At 42.6% G+C, this 19,691-nt stretch overlaps 1 protein-coding gene across 4 annotated transcripts in view; it reads left to right on the top strand.

Moving 5' to 3' along the window:
* The window catches only part of pbx1a (pre-B-cell leukemia homeobox 1a), a 47,127-nt gene extending 29,394 nt beyond the window's left edge, over positions 1–17,733 (top strand). Inside the window, exons 3-9 of one of the 4 annotated variants that reach the window (XM_047589547.1) lie at positions 6,068–6,312; positions 7,916–8,106; positions 8,315–8,450; positions 9,180–9,339; positions 10,270–10,382; positions 11,507–11,605; positions 15,926–17,733. In XM_047589547.1, coding sequence (XP_047445503.1) covers positions 6,068–6,312; positions 7,916–8,106; positions 8,315–8,450; positions 9,180–9,339; positions 10,270–10,382; positions 11,507–11,605; positions 15,926–16,018 — 1,037 coding nt within the window. In that variant the 3' untranslated portion in view covers positions 16,019–17,733. The remainder of the gene's footprint in view (positions 1–6,067; positions 6,313–7,915; positions 8,107–8,314; positions 8,451–9,179; positions 9,340–10,269; positions 10,383–11,506; positions 11,606–15,925) is intronic. The other 3 variants (XM_047589548.1, XR_007113100.1, XM_047589549.1) reach the window with 3 other exon arrangements.
* The last annotated feature ends 1,958 nt before the right edge of the window (positions 17,734–19,691 follow it).

Genomic DNA, 19,691 nt, shown 5'->3' with positions numbered 1-19,691 from the left:
TCTCTTCCATCGGGCCGACTGTGCAGAAAGCTCGTGACTTCTCCTCAGCTACTCAGCCGCCGTGGGTTTCCAGTGCAGCCTGGAGCTGTTAGAACTGAGCATGAGTTCGATTCAATCAAGGAGATATATATTTTAAGACACCTTAAGAAAGACTGACAGCCAGGGGCTAATGTATTGCCTATTTTGAATAATGAATTATTTTAATGAAGGCTTTTAAATGGGAGTGCTGTGCGTTGGTGGCAGGGCGGTGCTCTGAATGGTCTTCTCCTCTGGCGCAGGCTGCCTCATTATCAGGCCAGCCCCTCAGGCCTCAAACTGGCCTGCTTAAGCCTCAGATGATGACGATAATTACCGTTATTAGGAGTAGCTGCGGGGGGAACTTGTTCTGAAAAACACCAAGCTGAGTTCTTGCCGCGCTCTCTGCCGCCGCCGCCACTGCCACTACTGCCGCATGAGAAACTACTGATCGCCAGTGGAGAAAGGAAAAAAGCCAGAGAAGGAAAGAGACACAGGGAGAGGAGCAAAAAAAAAAAAAAAAGGAGGGGATGAGGGGAGCGGCCACCAAATCCGCCTAATGTGACGCCTGTCAGCTCGTCTCCCACCAGCTGTCACCTCCCAAATGCACTGGGGTTCATTTTTTTAATTGACACCTCGCTTTCCTATTCCATTTCTATTTTTCGCCTTTCATTCTCCCTCCATCACTCTCTTCCCTCCTTGCCTGTGCCATCCACATGTCCTCGTCTCTGCCTGTCCCTCCAGTATTTCTTTGGTGTTTTTCCTTGTCCTTGGTATATCCCCCCCATCCCCCCTGCCACCACCACCACCACCACCACCACCACCGCAGCGTCACATACAACACTTCAGCTCTGCCCCCTTTCTGCACATGATACTCGAGATGGCTGATAAAACATAAAGCTGTTTTAGAGGTACTTTATGACTATGCCCTTGTGTACTGCCGCTGTACAGCTTCCCATTATCTGGTGATGGAGGGAACATTTTGGGCCTGAGAAAGTTTCCCATGAGTTCACGGATAGTCGCAAATCTAGTAGCTCGGAGCTGAGAGAACATTTTAAACAACACAATATTTAGAGTCTGACAAAAGTTTTAGACGTCGCCGCGAGCCCCTCTCTTCTCAACACAATATTAATTTAGCGTTTTTGGTAATGATCAGAGCATCTTAGACGTCCACCTCTACTCTGTGGGCCAGCGCAAAATACACAACCCTGCCTCTTAGCGCTGATTGCTTTATTGGTACCTACAGAAATATGTGTGTGTGTGTGTTGAAAATGTCAAGCTTAAATGCTGAGATGAATTGATTCTTTCTCTTCTGTGGAAGTGTTTTGATAATTGTGGCTTTCATTTTTCATTCACACTGTGTGTGTGTGTGTGTGTGTGTGTGTGTCTGTTCTTAACTACACCCATTTCTGATTTCATTTTGGCAAAGCTCTTATGTGTCTGGACCAGGTTTAAGTTGAGCTCCTCACATATTACACAGCAAAGTCTGTTGATAGGTTGAGCGATGCCACCACTTAAGTCTATTAACCCTTTGACTGTAGCCACTACTGTAGTAGTAGTAGTAGCAGCAGACAATAAAATGTTTAATTTCTCATTTTGTACCCATTTTCTAACCATTGCTAGTCATTTAATTTTGTAAGATACACAAATTTGCCCATGTGTGAACACAGTTTATATACAAATAACTAAGCTGTGGCTTTTACGCTTTTTGAGCTAAGGCCCTTTTGAACAGGTGACCGTAGCTCAAAAAATATACATCATACAGCTTCGATATTTATATTGTATCAATCTGTACGACCGTGTGAACATTTTAATGATGATATGTCAAAGTACTCAGTTTGCAGTGCCTCTATTAATATAGATTAAAAACAAATGATATTTAATCGCAATTAATCGTTCTTAGTGGGGAAGTCAAAGGGTTAAATGTCATTATTATTTTCATTGTTATATTTTTTTGGGAGTCTTGATTGGTAGCTGTTGCATTATGGGTGACACTTGTGCCATATTTTTGACTAGAAGGAATAAAAAAAATTATCTAGTTGACTGTCCATTGTGACGCGGGCATGTTATAGGAGTGCGGCGCTTTCCATTGTATCATGTAGAGAATATCTTTTGCCCCAGAAGTACAAATACCGCATAGACGGTTTTGAGACTTTGAACGTTATAACTGTTTATTGGTGTTGGGAGCTAAGATCAGTAATTTTATAACGATTTTCCTTTATTCAAGCCCACATTCAGTTCAGTGCAAAATGACCACATATACAGTAAATTGGATATAATGTAACACAATATTCATTTGATGTTCCCAGTAATGATAATAGCATTTCTCAGTAGTTCGCCTCTACTCTGTGGGTCAGCATGAAGTGCGTCGGAGTCCTGCATCTGACGCGACTGCATTATTGGGCTTGTATCAAATGCAGATGAGGGCAGGATGCTGAACTCCTTCAAGCAGCGTGGAGAAAGGTGCCGTGTGTGTGTGCGTGCGCGCGGGTGTGTGTAGGGGGGGTTGTATTAGTGATACTTGTCATGTCTGCTGTAAATCACGCTGCTTTTTTTCAGGTTCCTAGGTTGTTGTTGTTTTGTCTCAGAATGCTGTGTGGCAGGGATGAATGGTGGTGATGTTACATTATCATGTGGCTGTCGCTTTCACTCCTGCTGACTGGTCTGTGACAGGCCCACACACACTATTACACACACACACACACGCAAGGATGTATACACACACACACACACACACACACACATTTGTGTCAGGAGCAGGCCTGATTTATTAACTGCTGAAACCCTAGATGACGTGTGCCCACACAATCAATAGAGAGCACAGCCAGTGCCTGCTCCTCTCTGGGGTCATGTGATGTGAAGAGCTAGGCAAGAAAGGAAACACACACACTACAAGGCTGTGGAGTGTATTGCATTACTGTATTGATGGGAAATGGATCCAGTCCAGGGTTGGCTGCTAGCTGCCAGTCAGAGGCAAGAAGGGTAAACTTTCATCATGGCTGTCAGGGACATCATTGCTGCCTTGTTTGACTGTAAATCTTCCTAATTGTGACAGAATACTTCAACATCATTAATTAAACATGTTTTCATTTAAAAGTGCTCGCAGGGCACCAGCCTCGGTGCTCAGGGTAGTCTGCCAGCGTGCATAGCGGTGTAGTTTAATTTTTTTATTTATTTTTTTTTGCGTGCACGCGCTTGTGTGTGTGTGTGTGTGTGTGTGTGTCTATCCGAGAGCTCACGTTCGTGTATGTTTGTGTTGCGCGTTTGATTCTCCCCGTATGAGTGGGTGGCTTAATCGTCATGTTTATTTACACTCCTGTTGTCTGCAAACAGCAGGCGGTGCGGCGGTGGGCACGGGCCAGCTCTTAAGGAAGTAAAACAGCAGAAATTAATTTTGTCAATAACCAAAACAAAGGCTTATTCTTAGAATTCCATTCATTATTCAGGAAGCGGCTTGAGAATTGTTTACGGTATTCATTTTTTATGCCTTGCCTTTCTGGGTTTACTGCCCCACATCTCAGGGAAGGAATTATACAAGAGCACAAAGAGAAGGAGAGAAGAAGAGAGGAGGAGGAGGAGGAGGAGGAGGAAGGAAGGAGGGAGGGACGGAGGGAGGAAGGAAGCGACAGAGAGGGGAATTGTGTCCTCTCATTGTTCAATTAAGTCTGTCGGTAATGATCAAGATGAGATGATGGCCATCTTCCTTTTATAGATGCTAATCTATGACTGTCCATGGAATAAGAGAATCGCACCGTGGTGTAGGACTCCGTGCCTTTGTCGCTGCACTACAAAGTGTGTTTAAAGGTTTTGGGTGTCATTATCCGAGTGTTGGGAGAGCGTGATTTATTGTAATAGAGGGCACTTCCCTCTGTCAGGTGATTACGTTAATGTATAGTCCACGGTTGCAGAGTTCACGACGAGCACTCTGACTGGCATTGAGGTCTAATCGATTTCATTGCTATTACTGAACAGAAATAAATAAAGCTGATGGCTGTGGTTAGGGTAATTATGCCACAGCACAGTGAATTGTTTGATTTTCCTTATTAATTGTATTTATTTAATCCATTTCATGCTTTTAGTTGTGCACTCGGGGACTCGGAGGGAATGAATAAATCACTCTTAGGCTCATTAGATTCCCCCTCTGGTTGGGATGTGCCACTATTTTGTCAGAATCAAATTGGCGAGTGTTATAATTTCCCGCTGGTGTGATTCACATGAAAAATATCCACCGATTCGTCCACCGGCGCACACATGCGTACATGAAGGCTGCTCCCCGTCTGAACTTCTGACCTTTTCCAGCCGTCTGATAGCCATTGACATTTGCCTCTTGAGCTGAGCTTGCTCACGTGTTGGAGCTGATGGGGATGGATGATGTTATTGCTGGAGGAGAAAAAGGGAGGGAAGGAAAAAAAAAAAAGCGGGTGGGAGGTGGTGGTGGTGGTGGTGGGGGTGGGCGGGTGAAGAGAGGAGGACTAGGGTAGACAAGCTCCCCACGCGGCCTCTGGAATCCATCTGGACCCCCCGCTCACCAGAAAGGTCACAGGGCGACTCAGCCTTACATCCTCATTACAAAGGAGCCGTCGCTCTGACCTGAGACTGCTCAGCCACAATATGGCTTTACTGCTCCGTCACACAGCCCGTCATCCACCCTCACTGTCCACAGTCATCATCGACGAGACGTACAGTGCGCGGGGATAAGATCGTGCTCGTGAAGCGTCATGATAGATGGATTAGGGCGCGCGTGACAGATGCCGTGGCGGTGTGAGCTCTGCCTTTGTCCTTGAAGACAGTGGATGGAATGGAGGGCTGCACCTGGTCGGCTGCTTCCCGCACCTCGGAGGAAAAGCAGGACGCTCTGCTTCTTTACCGAGGGAGCCTTCTGGTGGCAGGAAGAGGCAGGGCAGTAGGGCCGATCCCGCTACAGTGAAACACCTGTTTGTTAATGCCAAAGAATGCAATGTGGAAGGAAGGAGCGCTGTTGAAAAAAGAGTCCGCGGCTCATAGCGGCTCACATACACAGATCGGCCATAACATTATGACCACCTGCCTAATAGTGTGTAGGTCTCCCTTGTGTCTCCAAAACGGTTGTGACTCATCAGAGAATGGACATGGGTCTTCTGGGGGTGTCCTGTGGTGTCTGGTAACAGGATGTTGTTAGTGGGGACCGTTGGATGCTGCAGGTTGACACAGCATGGTCAATAAATAAACTCGTGATGTTGTGGCTGATCAGTGTACTTCTAAAACTGCACACATGAGTGTGTGTGTACACTAGCTTGACTTTTGTTTACACTTCACTCTTGGGAAGATGAGTGTCGGGTCGAGAGCTGAAGACTCGAAGACTGCGTTCAAAAACTACACGACAATAAATCTGCATTCTAACACTACACCTGAACACATGATCATTTCTCATTTGAGTTATATGTGTAGAAGCAGTTCAGAATACTACAGATTAAGAATGATTTTGCGTTATCGCTGCTGAGTGTCTATAAAGTCGTTTTAATGACGCCAATTAATTATGAACTTTGAACCTCACCATTACGCAGCACAGTTTCAGTTTGAATTCCTAACAGATTTATGTACACCAGGTGCTATTAGGTTAATATACTGCATCTGACGTTTTTCATTTTCTGTTTAGGTTGCGTCTGACAAGATAATAAAGCCATCCGCTAGAAACTAAACACAGCCCGAGCATACGGAGAGTAATGAAAGATGAACTCTGATAGGAGACTGTTTGAATCTTTTTTTTTTTTTTTTTTTTTTTACATGAAGTGATAGTCAGAATCGATGAAATGATGGTTTTATGGTCTTGCTTAGCTGCCAGCCTCTGTGAGGCTGCAGGTTTTTATGGCACAGACTTGAACTATTATAATGGCGGCCATATTTCAGGGAGTTCACTCGGTAGGCTGGAGCAGGGAGATTATTAAAGACTGCTTTTTGCAGAAATTATTAAACCTTACTGTTCAGTCATTTTGAGCATCAGAGTAAAAGAAAAAAAGAAGAATAAAAAGGTCTGTGTCATTGTTTTCACGTGGTCCTCTTCTGTCCTCTGCAGTGCTCAGTATCCGAGGAGCCCAGGAGGAGGAGCCCCCAGACCCCCAGCTGATGCGACTGGACAACATGCTGCTGGCGGAGGGCGTGGCCGGGCCGGAGAAAGGAGGCGGGTCGGCCGCCGCAGCCGCCGCCGCCGCAGCCACCGGGGGCGTCGGCGCCGACAACTCAGCGGAACACTCTGACTACCGGGCCAAGCTGTCTCAGATCCGACAAATTTACCACACGGAGCTGGAGAAGTATGAACAGGTGGGGGCGAGCGAAACCTCATTCCTCCTCACCTGCTGTTCCAAAACAGATTCAGCAGTTTCTCCGATATAGTGCATCATGAACCGGCGCAGTTCCTCTTTGTGGGAAGATTTGCTTTTTATTGTTGTGTATTAGTAGTACACACATAAGTGCTTTTGATCCCCTAGTTAGACATTTAGTTTTTTTTTTTTTTTTTTTTTCAATGGGAATTGAGCAATCAGCTCGACTAGATAGACGTAAATGTAATTTTATCAGGCCTGTTTATGTGAAATGACGCCATGCGCTAGTTTAAACCCCTTTTCCTTTTCTTTAGTTTTCCGTTCACAGTCCACAGAGAGCAGCTCATATTAAAGTCTTCTCCGCTTCCGTAAATGGATTATTCTCATTTGATAACAGAGATTGTTTTGGGTTTCTTATGCTTCACTGTTAAAGGTTTAAATCCACCAGTGTGTTTGCGCTTTATCTTGAAGGGGCAGTGAATCTCGGTGGAGGCAAATTTCTATCGTTGGCATTCACAGATGTTTGGCTTGAATGATGCAAAAAAAAAAAAAAAAAAATGAGCGTGACCTTTTTTCTCTGTGGAAGAGAGCAGGCATGTTCCTTTGTGTTGTGGAGTTGGAGTCGTGTATAAACATGCAGCTAAGGTCGAAATAACGAGTGCTTAGCCTCTTGTCAGGGGCTTTGGCCATAAATAGAAATCAGGTCCTGTGATGAAAAGATATTTTCTCCGAGAATTTTTTCTCGGACTCATTTTCTCGCCATAATAATATAATGCTTTTGAAATCAGCGCTCAGAGGAGAACCCACGACAAGCTAACCTTTCAGAGATGCTATCTTCAGCAGGCAAGCAGCCATTATATCAGTCACACACCAGCTCTCCTCCAAAGACTGTAGCGTCTTGTCATTCCCTCGGAAGTCAAAGCGTTCTGGGTTTGTCATCTTCTCCGAGGAAGGCTAGTCATCGCTAACTGTCACAGTCAATATACACCTGAGCATTTTTGTGTCACCGCGCTATGTACACCTCACGCGCGTATGAGTGAGTAGTGTCTAGCGTGTGTGTGCAAGCAGAACGGCAGCTCGGTGCATCACTTTGACTGACGTAACCCTGGTGTTGACAAGCAACAGACACCTTGACTCTGAATGCAGTCATATCCAGTGACTGATTCAGACAGAGAGAGAACGAGGTAGACGGAAAGACGGAGTGAAAAGAGAGGGAGACAGTTTAAACCTCTTGAACGTGAACGGGACTGAAAGCCTGCTGTCATTTTAGATTTCTCCTCACTTGTCACATTTTCTCTTCCATTGAAGAGAAGTCTTTTTAATATTCAGAGCACTGCAAGTCTCGCTGCCTCCACTGTATGACTCCGCTGCCACGTTTGTTTGGCATGAAACACCACGGCGTGTCGGCTGCTTTAATTTAGACTATTCTTATTACCTCTAACGCTACTGCTGTTATACTGTCAACACCGCTTGTACGAGGCCAAGGCCCAGCAGCGAAGGTGCAGCCTCCCCAGAATCCAATTTCATCCTTTTGTTCTCTCTGAAGCTGTCGAGGCCCTCCGATAGTTAATCTTTTTATGAATCCTGTCTGTCTGTGCATCCAGGCGTGCAATGAGTTCACCACCCATGTGATGAACCTGCTGAGGGAGCAGTCTCGAACACGACCCATTTCGCCCAAAGAGATCGAGCGCATGGTCGGCATCATCCACCGCAAGTTCAGCTCCATCCAGATGCAGCTGAAACAGAGCACCTGCGAGGCCGTTATGATCCTGCGCTCGCGCTTTCTCGACGCCAGGTCTGTGTGTGTCCTTCTATAAACCCGACCCTATTCGTTTCTGCTGTATTTATAGAGGAGGGTTTTTTTTTCTCATTCTGCTTTTCGTTGGCAGGCGTGTCCAGCTCTCAAATCTTTTTCATTGTTCAATTTTTACCGTCTTTTCGCCCTCGTTGAGATGAACTGAACCGTGCTCTGTCCTGTGCCTTTCTCTGTCGTTTCTGTCCAGGCGGAAGAGGAGGAACTTCAACAAGCAGGCGACAGAGATCCTAAACGAGTACTTTTACTCCCATCTCAGTAACCCCTATCCCAGCGAGGAGGCCAAAGAAGAGCTGGCCAAGAAATGTGGCATCACAGTGTCACAGGTAATTAGCACAAACTAATTCATCTGCAAAAATGAATTGACATCAGTGGGACCGCAAGCTTCTGTCGAGGCCTGGAGTGTCTGTTTGTAATACTCAGATTAACAGCGGTTTAATTCATCAAGCACATCAGTCTTTGCAATAATATTGGGTTACAATAAGCTTCAGGGATCCAAATCACCCCACTCTCACAAAGCTTGGATGCTAAATTTTCTTAAAGTCCCCATGAAGTTATTCTTCTTGCACCATACATCACTTATACACCAGTATCTTGTTCTACATTGACAAAAAAAAAGGTTGTTTTGTCCATATTTCAGAGTTTCTTGGCAAACCAAAAAAAAACCTTGATGACTCATCATGCACTCAGGGGCGTGCACTCATTTAACATGAAATTTAACACTTTTTCACTGACCAATCAGAGCAGACCAGGCATTTTTCAGGGGAACAATTAGCGCTTTGCTAGCTGCTTCACAGGGACTTAACCAATGAGCAAGATTTTACTGATACTATTGCAAGATGCAGAATTTTATTTTGTCGATTTATGGCCCAAGAAACAGCATCTGTTTGTTACTTCACTGATACTAATAGGAAGGATAAAAAGGAAATAATCTGATAGGGAAATTTCCAAACTACCCCTTTGCTATTAAGCTGCTCCGTATTTACATTCTTTTTCTATAATGCTATTTGATCAGCTTATATTTCCTGTAGTTAACCCCCCTGTTGTCTTGACAGGTATCAAACTGGTTTGGGAACAAGAGAATCCGATACAAGAAAAACATCGGCAAGTTCCAGGAAGAGGCCAACATGTACGCAGCGAGGACTGCGGTCAATGCAACCAGTGTGTCGGCTCACGGCAGCCAGGCCAACTCCCCGTCAACTCCCAATTCAGCAGGTGAGTTCTGGCTCTGATTTAAAGGCCGGCGGAGTGGGTGATTGTCAAAAGAAGCTCTGTGGTTAGAAAAAAAATTACATTTTTCTTCTACACCAGCGCAGATGAAGACGGAGCCTGATATGTTCTGGTAGCCAAGTCCTGACTCACGGATTCCGTCTCTCTGCCGCATTTAACCCAATGCCTCAATTCTTCTTAACTAAACCAGTAATACACTTTGGCTTTCTTGCTCTCCTGGTTCCATTTTATTTCCTCTTTCTTCTCTGCCTTTGCCGTCTGTCTCGCTCACTCATTTTCTCCCTCTCTCTCTCTCTCTTTGTTATTGACCTCTTGGTCTTGTGGACGCTAATTTTTCCTGCCTCTTGTCCGGTTGACCTCATGTATGCCATTAAGCTGCTCAGAGGGCATGCCGAGTCTTTTGTCATATAGAGACTTTGCAACTGTATTGGATTAGCACCGGGTGTTGAAATCAAGTTACGCGATGGTCTCTTTACATCTGGGGAGCTGGGGTCCATTAAAGGACGACGGCGATTCTTTGGGTCTTCCTGCAGATCAATTATTACTTCCTTAATGAAACACTAGCAGCACGGACATTTAACAGTAATACAATCCATAAGTCTTGTTTTAACGGGAACTTGAACAGTTTTACGATGAGAATCTGTCTGAATGTTCTTGTCGGTGGATTTTTCCTGCGAAATTATGGCTCGGTGATATTTTAATGTGCGCCTGTTGTATCGATCATGTGCAACTTCGTAGCAAAAAAAAAAAAAGCCTCTTTCACGATGCTCGCCACCTGCTCAAACTAACCCACTTAATGCACTTTTGCTTATGCATGATCATTTTAACTCCTTTTTTCTGTCTCTCTCTTCTTCTCTGCCCCCCCTTCTTCTTTGTCCCACTGTCTCGCTCTCTGTCTCTTCTGTGTATTCTCAGGTTCTGCTGGCTCTTTTAACATGTCAAACTCCGGGGACTTGTTCATGAGTGTTCAGTCCCTCAATGGGGACTCGTACCAAGGGGGGCAGGTTGGGGCCAACATACAATCCCAGGTAGGCGCCTCTCCAAGCTCAGTGTCCTCTGTCGCTAAATTCTTGAGCCTCACTCCTGATATTTGCTCAACCCGCTGACCAGTCTGGGAGTTCAGATGCCCACAATAACTCGACCTACGCAGTGAAACAAAGGTTACCCTTCGCCCGAAGCCTTATATTAAAGTAGGAGCCATTGTCAAGCCGCAGTTGAGTAGACGACTGCAGACAGTTTTGGAAACGGTGCAACACTCATCAGCACTCCTGACAAGAGTTCACATAGCCACTGGTGCACTGTAGCTCCCTGACCTTGCCCCAGTGGACGGTCACGACCGACGCAGTGATACAACTCTCACCATAGATTAAGGAGCCTCTACCCACGGTGGTATTCGCGTTCGGTTTTAATGCTTTTGGCATCATTTCCTTATCCAGCCATCCCTCCTTCTTTTCCGTTCAGATCAGCTCTCCAAAGGCTTTAGGTCACTCATGAATATGGAAAATGGACGACCCCTGTGTGAGATAAAGAGCTCTTCGGGGTTTGTCCTTAATTATTGAAGCCCGCGTTACTTTAAAAGGCTTAATTTCCGTTTCGCTCTCAGTGAGTCACCGTTAAACGAAAGCAATAAAGAAAGTACAAAGTGTGACTCCGACTCGGGCCTCTTCAGTGGCGCAGCCGGATTTATTGTGAAATCCAGGTGTGCTTTGTGTGTAATCAGCCAAAAGCCACAAAGAACACAAAGAACTTATCTGAGCTCGTAACAAAACTTTTATGAAATAAATAATAAGTTTTGTTGGCAGCACTGTCAGTAGTACTATTACGAGGCTTCATTTCCATGCGAGCCTACACACCTGCATATACAATAAAACATTACACATTAATGTCTGACTTTAATGTCTTATGTCACCACAATTACAAATACGTTCCCAATTAGTAGTTTCACCATTTTCTTGCATTTTTGCCCCTTTGAAGCGCCTGTTATCAAGCTTGTAATAGCAGCCAAATCATCATTCCTATTCGCTGTTTCTAACCTTTTCCTGTTTATGCTACCCTTTTGCTATCAGACTGACCTTTCCTTGTGCATTGCTACCTTTTGTTATCCTGAGCTTTTGTCTGACCGGGCCTTTTGTCTGTGTCCCCGCTGTTCCAGGTGGATACCCTTCGCCATGTTATCAGCCAGACCGGAGGATACAGTGACAGCCTCGCAGCCAGCCAGATGTACAGTCCACAGGGCATCAACGTAAGACCTGTAAACAGTCTTCTTCTTCTGTCCTTCCTAACGTTTCCTTGGTGTTTTACTTTGCTATGATTCCCCAGCTGGGTGATGCGCACGGTATCGCCTTAAAATGTGTGCACACTGGGATGCCACTTAGCAGACTTCGCCGGGGTTGGGCTGTTGTCCAGCCGGTCGCCCCCCACCCACCCCCCCACTCCTGCTCCAGTCGTGCCCTAGGTGGCAGGCAATGAGGCAGCTACCAGGCTGCGTAGCTGGACGTGCTCCTAGCCTGTCGGAGGATATTAGCGTTAGCGAGGCACCTGCAGTCGACAGAAACAAGGACACAGGTGTCATCCTCCCTCCTAACGCTCCTCTCTCATTGGCACCATAGGACAATTCATACTTTACCTTCTCCTCTGAGACTGGCTTCACACATACACAAAAAATAAAAAAAAGTTCCCAGTTGCTAATTCTTAAAATAACTTCTTAAGCAGCCTGTCAAAGGCTGGGCCAATTGTCTCGCTCTCCCTGCTGGGCTGGGCAACACTGGAGGCAGTGTGTTAGCATGTAGATCCATAGCGACAGGCTGCGCGGGGCTGAACAGAATCAATACGACAGTCACAGGGACAGAAAGAGCGGGGCTTTGGGCTAACAGTCCAAGCACATTGGTCAGATCATTCATCCACAGGAACAGCAGCACTGACAGCCAAGCCTGCAACACCCCTCGCGCTAAAATAGGAACATGAATGCATCCAGCGTTGCAACAGGCTCAATAGGATGTGGTGTTTAATCAAATGTGCCGTGATTTAGACTAATGAAAGTTTAGGGGAACTTGCAAAGCAGAAACAATCCTTTAAACTAAGCGTGGGTCGAAATCTACGCTTGGCAACGATCCAGACCAATTAGCAACATTAGAAATCTCTAGCCCCAGTTTGTGCTTCCCGTGCAAGTGCAGGGGATTTTCCGAAGAACAGGAAAATTTAAAACAGGTTATTAACGTAATAACTGTATGAAGTTAATATCATGAAAAGTGGAAATACACTTAAATATACCAAAACAGGACATTTTTGTGTTGGATGGCAGGGGGAGGATTTATTTTATATGTTGTCAAATTGCTTTGGTTCTTTAAAGATCGCTGGTTATTTCATTTTCAGAGAAACCAACATGTGGTGTGGTAATACATGACTGAGTGGTAAAAGGGTGGCTTCTGGTAATAAGTAATTTTTCATGAATTTGTGTCAATTAAGGAAGATGAGCTACAACAAACGGCAGCGTTCAACCAGGTCCAGACCTTTTGATTGAATTGACTGGCTGATTGTCACTCTCTTCACGAAACATGAAAGAACGAAGGACTCAGGTCTGATAATAAATAATAAATAAGAATAAATACGAACTAAATCACTTCTTAATAAAATTATTACTACAATCAGTTCTAAAATAAATATAACTGACTGATTACACTACAATGAAATACAGTAACAGTGGAGGAGTCTTATTTATTTTAAGCAATAAAATAAAATAAAATCTGAAATAGGGTACTGTACTGGCATGTTGAATATCAGTAATGATGCCGCTTTATTAACATTTTAAACAAAAATTGCAGCCTTTCAGGGAAGGCTCGTAAATGGAGTGTTGTATTTATTTAGCTCCGATGATATTTTTTTCCCCCCTTTCTAAGATTTACTGACTGAACTCTGGTGCTTCACCTCTCCTTCTTTATCCTTGAACAGCAATTACACCCTTCAAATTGCTGGTGGGTGTCGCCTCTCTCAGAGACTGGAAATGTTTTTTTTTTCTCTCTCTCTCTCTCTCATTCTTCCTCTTTTCCCCCTCTTGCTTCTGAATAAGATGACAGACGGTCTTTACGCAAAATAACAGGGTTTGGAAATAAGAGGCTGCCAAAGCACATTCCCTGCACTCGCTAATAACATGGAAATTGCAATTAATGTCCTTAATGGTCTTTAGTCAACCTTTTATCATCATGTGAGAAGGCTTCTATTTTAAAGGGCTCTTTTTTTTATTGTGATAATTTATTCTTTTATCAGGCATCTCAGAGGTATATTCAGAGATATATGAAAGGTCTGTGTACTCCCTGTTTCATCTCCTCTGTTTATCTCACGTTGTGTCAGTCGTTTGAAGGAGAAAATGAGAGAAGTGGCCAAGAATTTTTTTTTTTAATGACGCGTCTCGTGAAAAAAAAAAAAGTTTAAGTGCTGTCTGTTAGAGTTTTTTGTTGGACAAAGATCGTCGTTGTTGAAGAAGTTTTTGGTATGTAAATACTAAAAGGTATTTAGTGCGTGCATTTAATATTAAAACCTGAATGGGGCTGTAGTGTATTTAAATTTTAAGCAAAAGCTTTGTAAAATACTTATTTACTCTTGTTCAGTTCTTCTTTTAAAGCTGCAGTAATTACATTTAATAATACTTAATATATCCTGGTTTGTCCAGGCAGGTCCAGATCTTTTGTTTTTCAGACTCTGATCCTTTTCCTAAACGCTGAGTTTCTTTGTTATCTGTTGCATCAGACGCTTTGATTCCATTTTGACCACACGATAAACTCAGTTACATTCATAACCCTTGTTTCTCCACCATATACTCCACCACACCCCTAGTAACTGTAACCTAGGGTTGCTATCCTCCCCCTCAGCTCTGGCAAACATGATTGCTGGCTGATCGGGAGCGTCTCCACAGAAACCGGATTTAAAACGCTGGTATACTGTGATATACAGATAGAAATACATGCAGCTCAATAGCTTAAATGTAAATGGAAGTCAGTTGGCCATGGCCTCATGTGTCATTTGGCAAGACACTGGAGGATGCTCCTAATGGCAGGAGAACACCTTGTTCTCTTACCATAATGCTTCCATGCACCGCTGAGTAGGTAGAATAGCGCTATGTAGGTGCAAATTATGTGTTTCTAGCATAGACAGTATAAAGATGGACGATGGAAAAGGGCAAAAATAAAACCAAAGCAAGTAGAGCTCCCCCTGGTGACTGTCTGCAGTATAGTCATAACACCATTTTGACATATGTTGTATGATTGTGTCCTTTGTTTGGTTGTTGTTAGAATGTATTAGCTCAGCTATATAGTAAATGAGGCCACTACCTCAATATACTTCCAAGTTTAAAATAAATAAGTAAATTACGCTGATGCCTTTTTGAAGCTATATTTTGATATACACTGTTTTTTTTTTAGGTTTACCAGAAACATTAGGGTGTATTTACTCAAAGTATCGGATCGGCATCACCGATACCAGCCTGAATTTAACTAGTCATAAGCTCCACCTCCTTCATGTTTTTATTTTATTTGTCAGGGACAGTGCACATTAATAAATGATAAATTTTAGGTACAATAAATTATAAATGAGCCAGAATTAGCCAAGAAGCTAGTTTTTCTCCACTGTTCCTGGCCAAATTTTAAAAGGCAACCTGAAACATCAGATACATAGCATTAAAAAACAGAAGTAGGCTATTTGACAGACAAGATGTTAGGGCTCATAGAACACTCATCAACATACTTGTAACAGCATGCAATTAAGAGTGAAACATTTTAATCTCCTGAGATCCTACGTCCTCATATGGGGAAATTAAGTTTTAGGTTTTATTGCAGCTAATTCTGCTTCATTTAAGCCAATTGTCCTTATTAGTGGACACTTTTGTCTGCCATCTAGTGGTAGCAAAAGTTTAAACTTATTTATTTATGCTTATTAACATTTCTAGTTTGATATGACCCTCAAATTTAACAAATTAGCAATTAGCAAGGACGTTGAGACTTCATCATCTGCAATTCTGTCTTTGCTCAAGTAAACAGTATAATATCAGTCACACATTGGTGACTTCTTTACAATATAAATAATGAAATAATCCCAGTGTCCACAAATGAGGACATTTTTTTCAAAAACGACTACTTCCTGTTCAAAGATGATGCTTTTTTAAAAAAAATTTTTATCCGTCCTAGGTCCCACTGATCCCAACCCATCCCAGGACAACATGTTAATGGAGGGAATGAAATAAAACACTAAAATAATCAAATAATTATTTTTTTCAAGGATGGTTTCTGCCATTTTAAGTAGTTAATATAATACTGATATATACTTAAGTGTCAATTTTCCTGTTAAGTTTTGTTTTAATAGAAATTGAAGCATTTCTTTGGCGGAAATAGAACAGTGTGTGGTTTTAAATAAATGAAAGCGCGAGTGAGTCTGGGGAAAGTGTCGTCTGGTCTCAAACTGACACGGCTACGAGTCAGTTTGGCCGATGCACGGAAGTGGGGACACGTTGTCCTGCAGTGACATTCAACTCATCAATGGTTCTGACCTGGGCTAACTCTTCCTTTCTGTCTTTCCTTCGCAGACAAACGGCGGCTGGCAAGATGCTCCGACTCCTTCGTCAGTGACATCGCCCACAGAAGGACCCGGAAGCGTTCATTCAGATACTTCCAACTGAATCCATCCGTCTCTACACCTCATCCACAAACAACATGGACTGACGTTGCTATTCACAGTATTAAAACAAACAGGAGTTCACCGTCCCACAGTTTTGGTGAGGTGCTGTGAAATCCTAACCAGAAAAACAACAACAAAAACAATAAGATTTCCTCTGCTCATAACGCTGGACTTTTGGGATACAAACAACAAGTTTCAAAATAGGAACAAAAAATATATATATCCAAACCAATCAGTGAAGACGTTTGTACAGATTTCACATTATAATCAGAGGGCTGGGGTTGCTTATTCACTCGTAATGTTTTCACTCATTATGATGACATGATAAGATAAAGTAAAGAAATAAAAATCATTGGTTTTAACTGAAAAATCCTTCATTCTACCTCTCAGCCACTAAAAAAAAAGTAGAAAAAATGTCAGTGACCATTATTTGTTTTGTAAAAATGAAACTTTTGTCTTTGCAAGCAAGAGGCACATCTTCTTACTTACATTTCGTTGTCTCTCACCTATTCTATGGTACGCCATTTAGACTTAAATATTGCTCAGTTGTTTACAATGTGTGCTTGATGATAAAAGTATGTTCATCTTCCCCCTCTGTCTCCGACGAGTCCAAACCGAGGAGATTTTTACCTCTAAGGTAACCCTGTGAAGTATGTTATCTGTAAAACAATAAATAAATACTTGTCATCAAATCAGACAAGCTTGACATCCTTCATTAAGATGCGAGGGCCTTCAGTCGCGTCGCGCCGTGTTGGTTTTGGTTTCGGCAGCATTGTGGTAGTTACTGATTTACTGCGTCAATAAGAAAAACAGGAATTTTCTGTTGATCTTTGCTGGACGAGGAGAAAACTTTATTGATATCGCCGCAGAAGAATTTATGACGACACCAAAATGCTGATGTAACCAAAGCAACGCCATAAACAGTCCTCAAACATCCATTCAGCGACATATTTACTGCGCCGTTTATTTTTCTACTCATCTGAATCATCGTATTTTGTTACTTAGCTCTGGTGCTACAATTTTTGCCCGGTTGGAGAAAAAAAAAAATAATAATAATAATAATAGAAATATCACTTTCTGCACAAAAGAAAGTTTGTCAAGGACGTCTGTAACTGAGTTTGTCTTTCTACACATGAAGCCACAATCCACTTAAACGGGGAAGTCATTATGTTAATAGAGTTTTACGTTCTTACACAGTGGATCTTTGCTCCTGTATCGACAGCAGCAGGTCCGGAGAAGCTTGTAGCATGAAGCACACGGATCATCTGGACGGGGCCTGAACTGCTGCTGCTCAGCTGAGGACAATTTGATGTGAAGACATTCCACATTTTCTCAAAGTGTTTATTTGCATATAGATCAATATATTATCCTGCTGGTACTGCTTTAGTAACCATGGAGTTGACACCAAAACAAACACAGGATCCGCGCAGCACGATCGGGCTGACAAAGAAAGGACGATTCTTTCAAATAATGTGTTTCTGAGCGGTCTAACCTTGTTTATAGACACTTTTTATGTTGTGTGGCCTCTTCGGTTTTGTATTTTTTTTTTTTTTTTTTGAATGGTATGCTTAATGTAGGCTTTTTTTGTTTTGTTTGTTTGTTTTCCTGTTCTTGTGAATTAGCTCATGAACTTTCAACATGTGTTTATGTGCGCCATTGTGCTTGACTTGCTTTGTTGGAAAGGGTTTTCAGCACATTAAAATGATGTGTAATACAGCGCGATCACACATCGGCATTTTTTTTCTTCTTCTTCTCCTTTGTATGATTGTGGAAATTTTTTGACAAGGGAGCGAAGGCAGTTTGCTCACACGATGCCATCGGTGGCACGAAGGCAATCCAAGTCACTGCTGTGACAACTGAAAGTCGACCAAGGTTAGTGAGCCCCCCCTTTAATGGTGGTAGATCCCTTTGTTGTCCTTAAATGGCACCTATTCAACATATTTGTGTACATGCATTCAGACAAGCACGGGGGTATATGAAGACTTAAGTACATATGTAGAAAAAAAAAACAGACTTTGATACTATGGTAGTAAGAATTAAAGACTTTAGCTCAACTCAGATTCTTACTTCCTTGTGTTTGTGTGACAGCTTCACAAATCAAGATGTTTGCACAAAAAACATGAGTAAAATCTAAATTAGGATTTTTTTTTTCATAACTTAAACTACCCAACGGTTTATGCAGGTGCAGCTGAAACTATTAGCCAGTTAATCATTTAGTCAGTTAATGGAAAATTGGCAATTATTTTGGTAATTGTTTAGAGCACTTTCTCACTATTTTCAGATTTATTTCCATTTTACAAACCAATCGAGCGATTAATGGAGAAAATGACCAGCAGATTAGTCTGTGTGAGAAATAGTTATTAGTTGCAGTTGCACACAAAACGGTTGAACTCCACCTCAAACATCTACTACACCAAGATACCTACAATATAATATATATTAAGGAAGGTATATAATAGCAAGATTATATTCCTTAAATGCGTTTGTATCATTGATGAACATTGCTTTCAATTAAGTGAAGGGCATTTCACTTAATTGTTCATTTCAATTCAAATCTTAATACGTTTTACGTAGAGTATGTCCTCTATAGCAGTCAAAACAATTTACCCAACCCAGAGCAAGCACAAAGCTGTTTAACAGGAAGAAACATGGAGTAGTACCGAGCACATATCTGGCTTGAGGCAGTAGAGAGACAGAAAAAAAAAAGGAAGGACCACACGGACATCCGGATAAAAAATAAACTCAGCATATATACTATTATATTACATAGTACAAACAAGCTTCCTCCATCACCATGTGTACAGTTTTATTGTTGACTGAACCTAAATATAATCAAGCTCCTGTGTTTCTGTTTCTACTGTCCTAAATAATCCCTCCTTTCTTTCTCAAACTGGCACCGTTTCTTTAATTTATTTTTAAAGGTCTTAGTTATACAGAATATCCAGTTGGTGACAAATCAGCCTTAAAACCACTGGAGATGTAAATAATGACGACCATCTTGTGACAATTCAATGTTCTCCTGGGAAACCTCTGGACCTGACATTTGTGTGGATGTTACTTAGACATTTAGCACCCACCCAGACCAGACCAGACCAGACAACTTCACCCCATAACAATGACAGCACAAGGTGTTGACCTGGCCTCCAAATTCACTAGATCCCAAACTGATCAAGTATCTGTGGGAGGCACTGGAACAAGCCTGATCCACAGAGGCATCTCAACCCATAGGACCCAAAGGCCCCCACTAACAACATTCTGTTGCCAGACACCACAGGACACCCTCAGAAAACCCATGTCCATTCTCTGATGAGTCACATCTGTTTTGAAGGGACGAGGGAGACGTACACAATATTAGGCAGGTGATCATATTGTTATGGCTGATAGGTGTACATATTTGATACTAGTATTTCTGGAAGCAACATAGTAAGACAGATTAAAAAAAATAAAAGACTTGCGTTGTCTTTTCAGTAGTTTTGGACAATGAGGGAGATCTATGGCTCAGAGGGTTAACACATCAGAGTGACATACAGACAGAGAGAAAGAAAGAACAATTAAATATTCAAACTATTTGTGCCATTTTATTCTTTGCTTTCTGATAGAGAGATAGAAAATAAACAGAAAGGGAGAGGAACGGTGAGAGTCTTCAAACAGCACGGCTGACATTATCGAGCCGG

This window comes from Mugil cephalus, chromosome 7 (genome assembly GCF_022458985.1).
Source record: "Mugil cephalus isolate CIBA_MC_2020 chromosome 7, CIBA_Mcephalus_1.1, whole genome shotgun sequence".
NCBI classification, from domain to species: Eukaryota; Metazoa; Chordata; class Actinopteri; order Mugiliformes; family Mugilidae; genus Mugil; species Mugil cephalus.
This window is presented reverse-complemented; position numbering and strand designations above follow the sequence as displayed.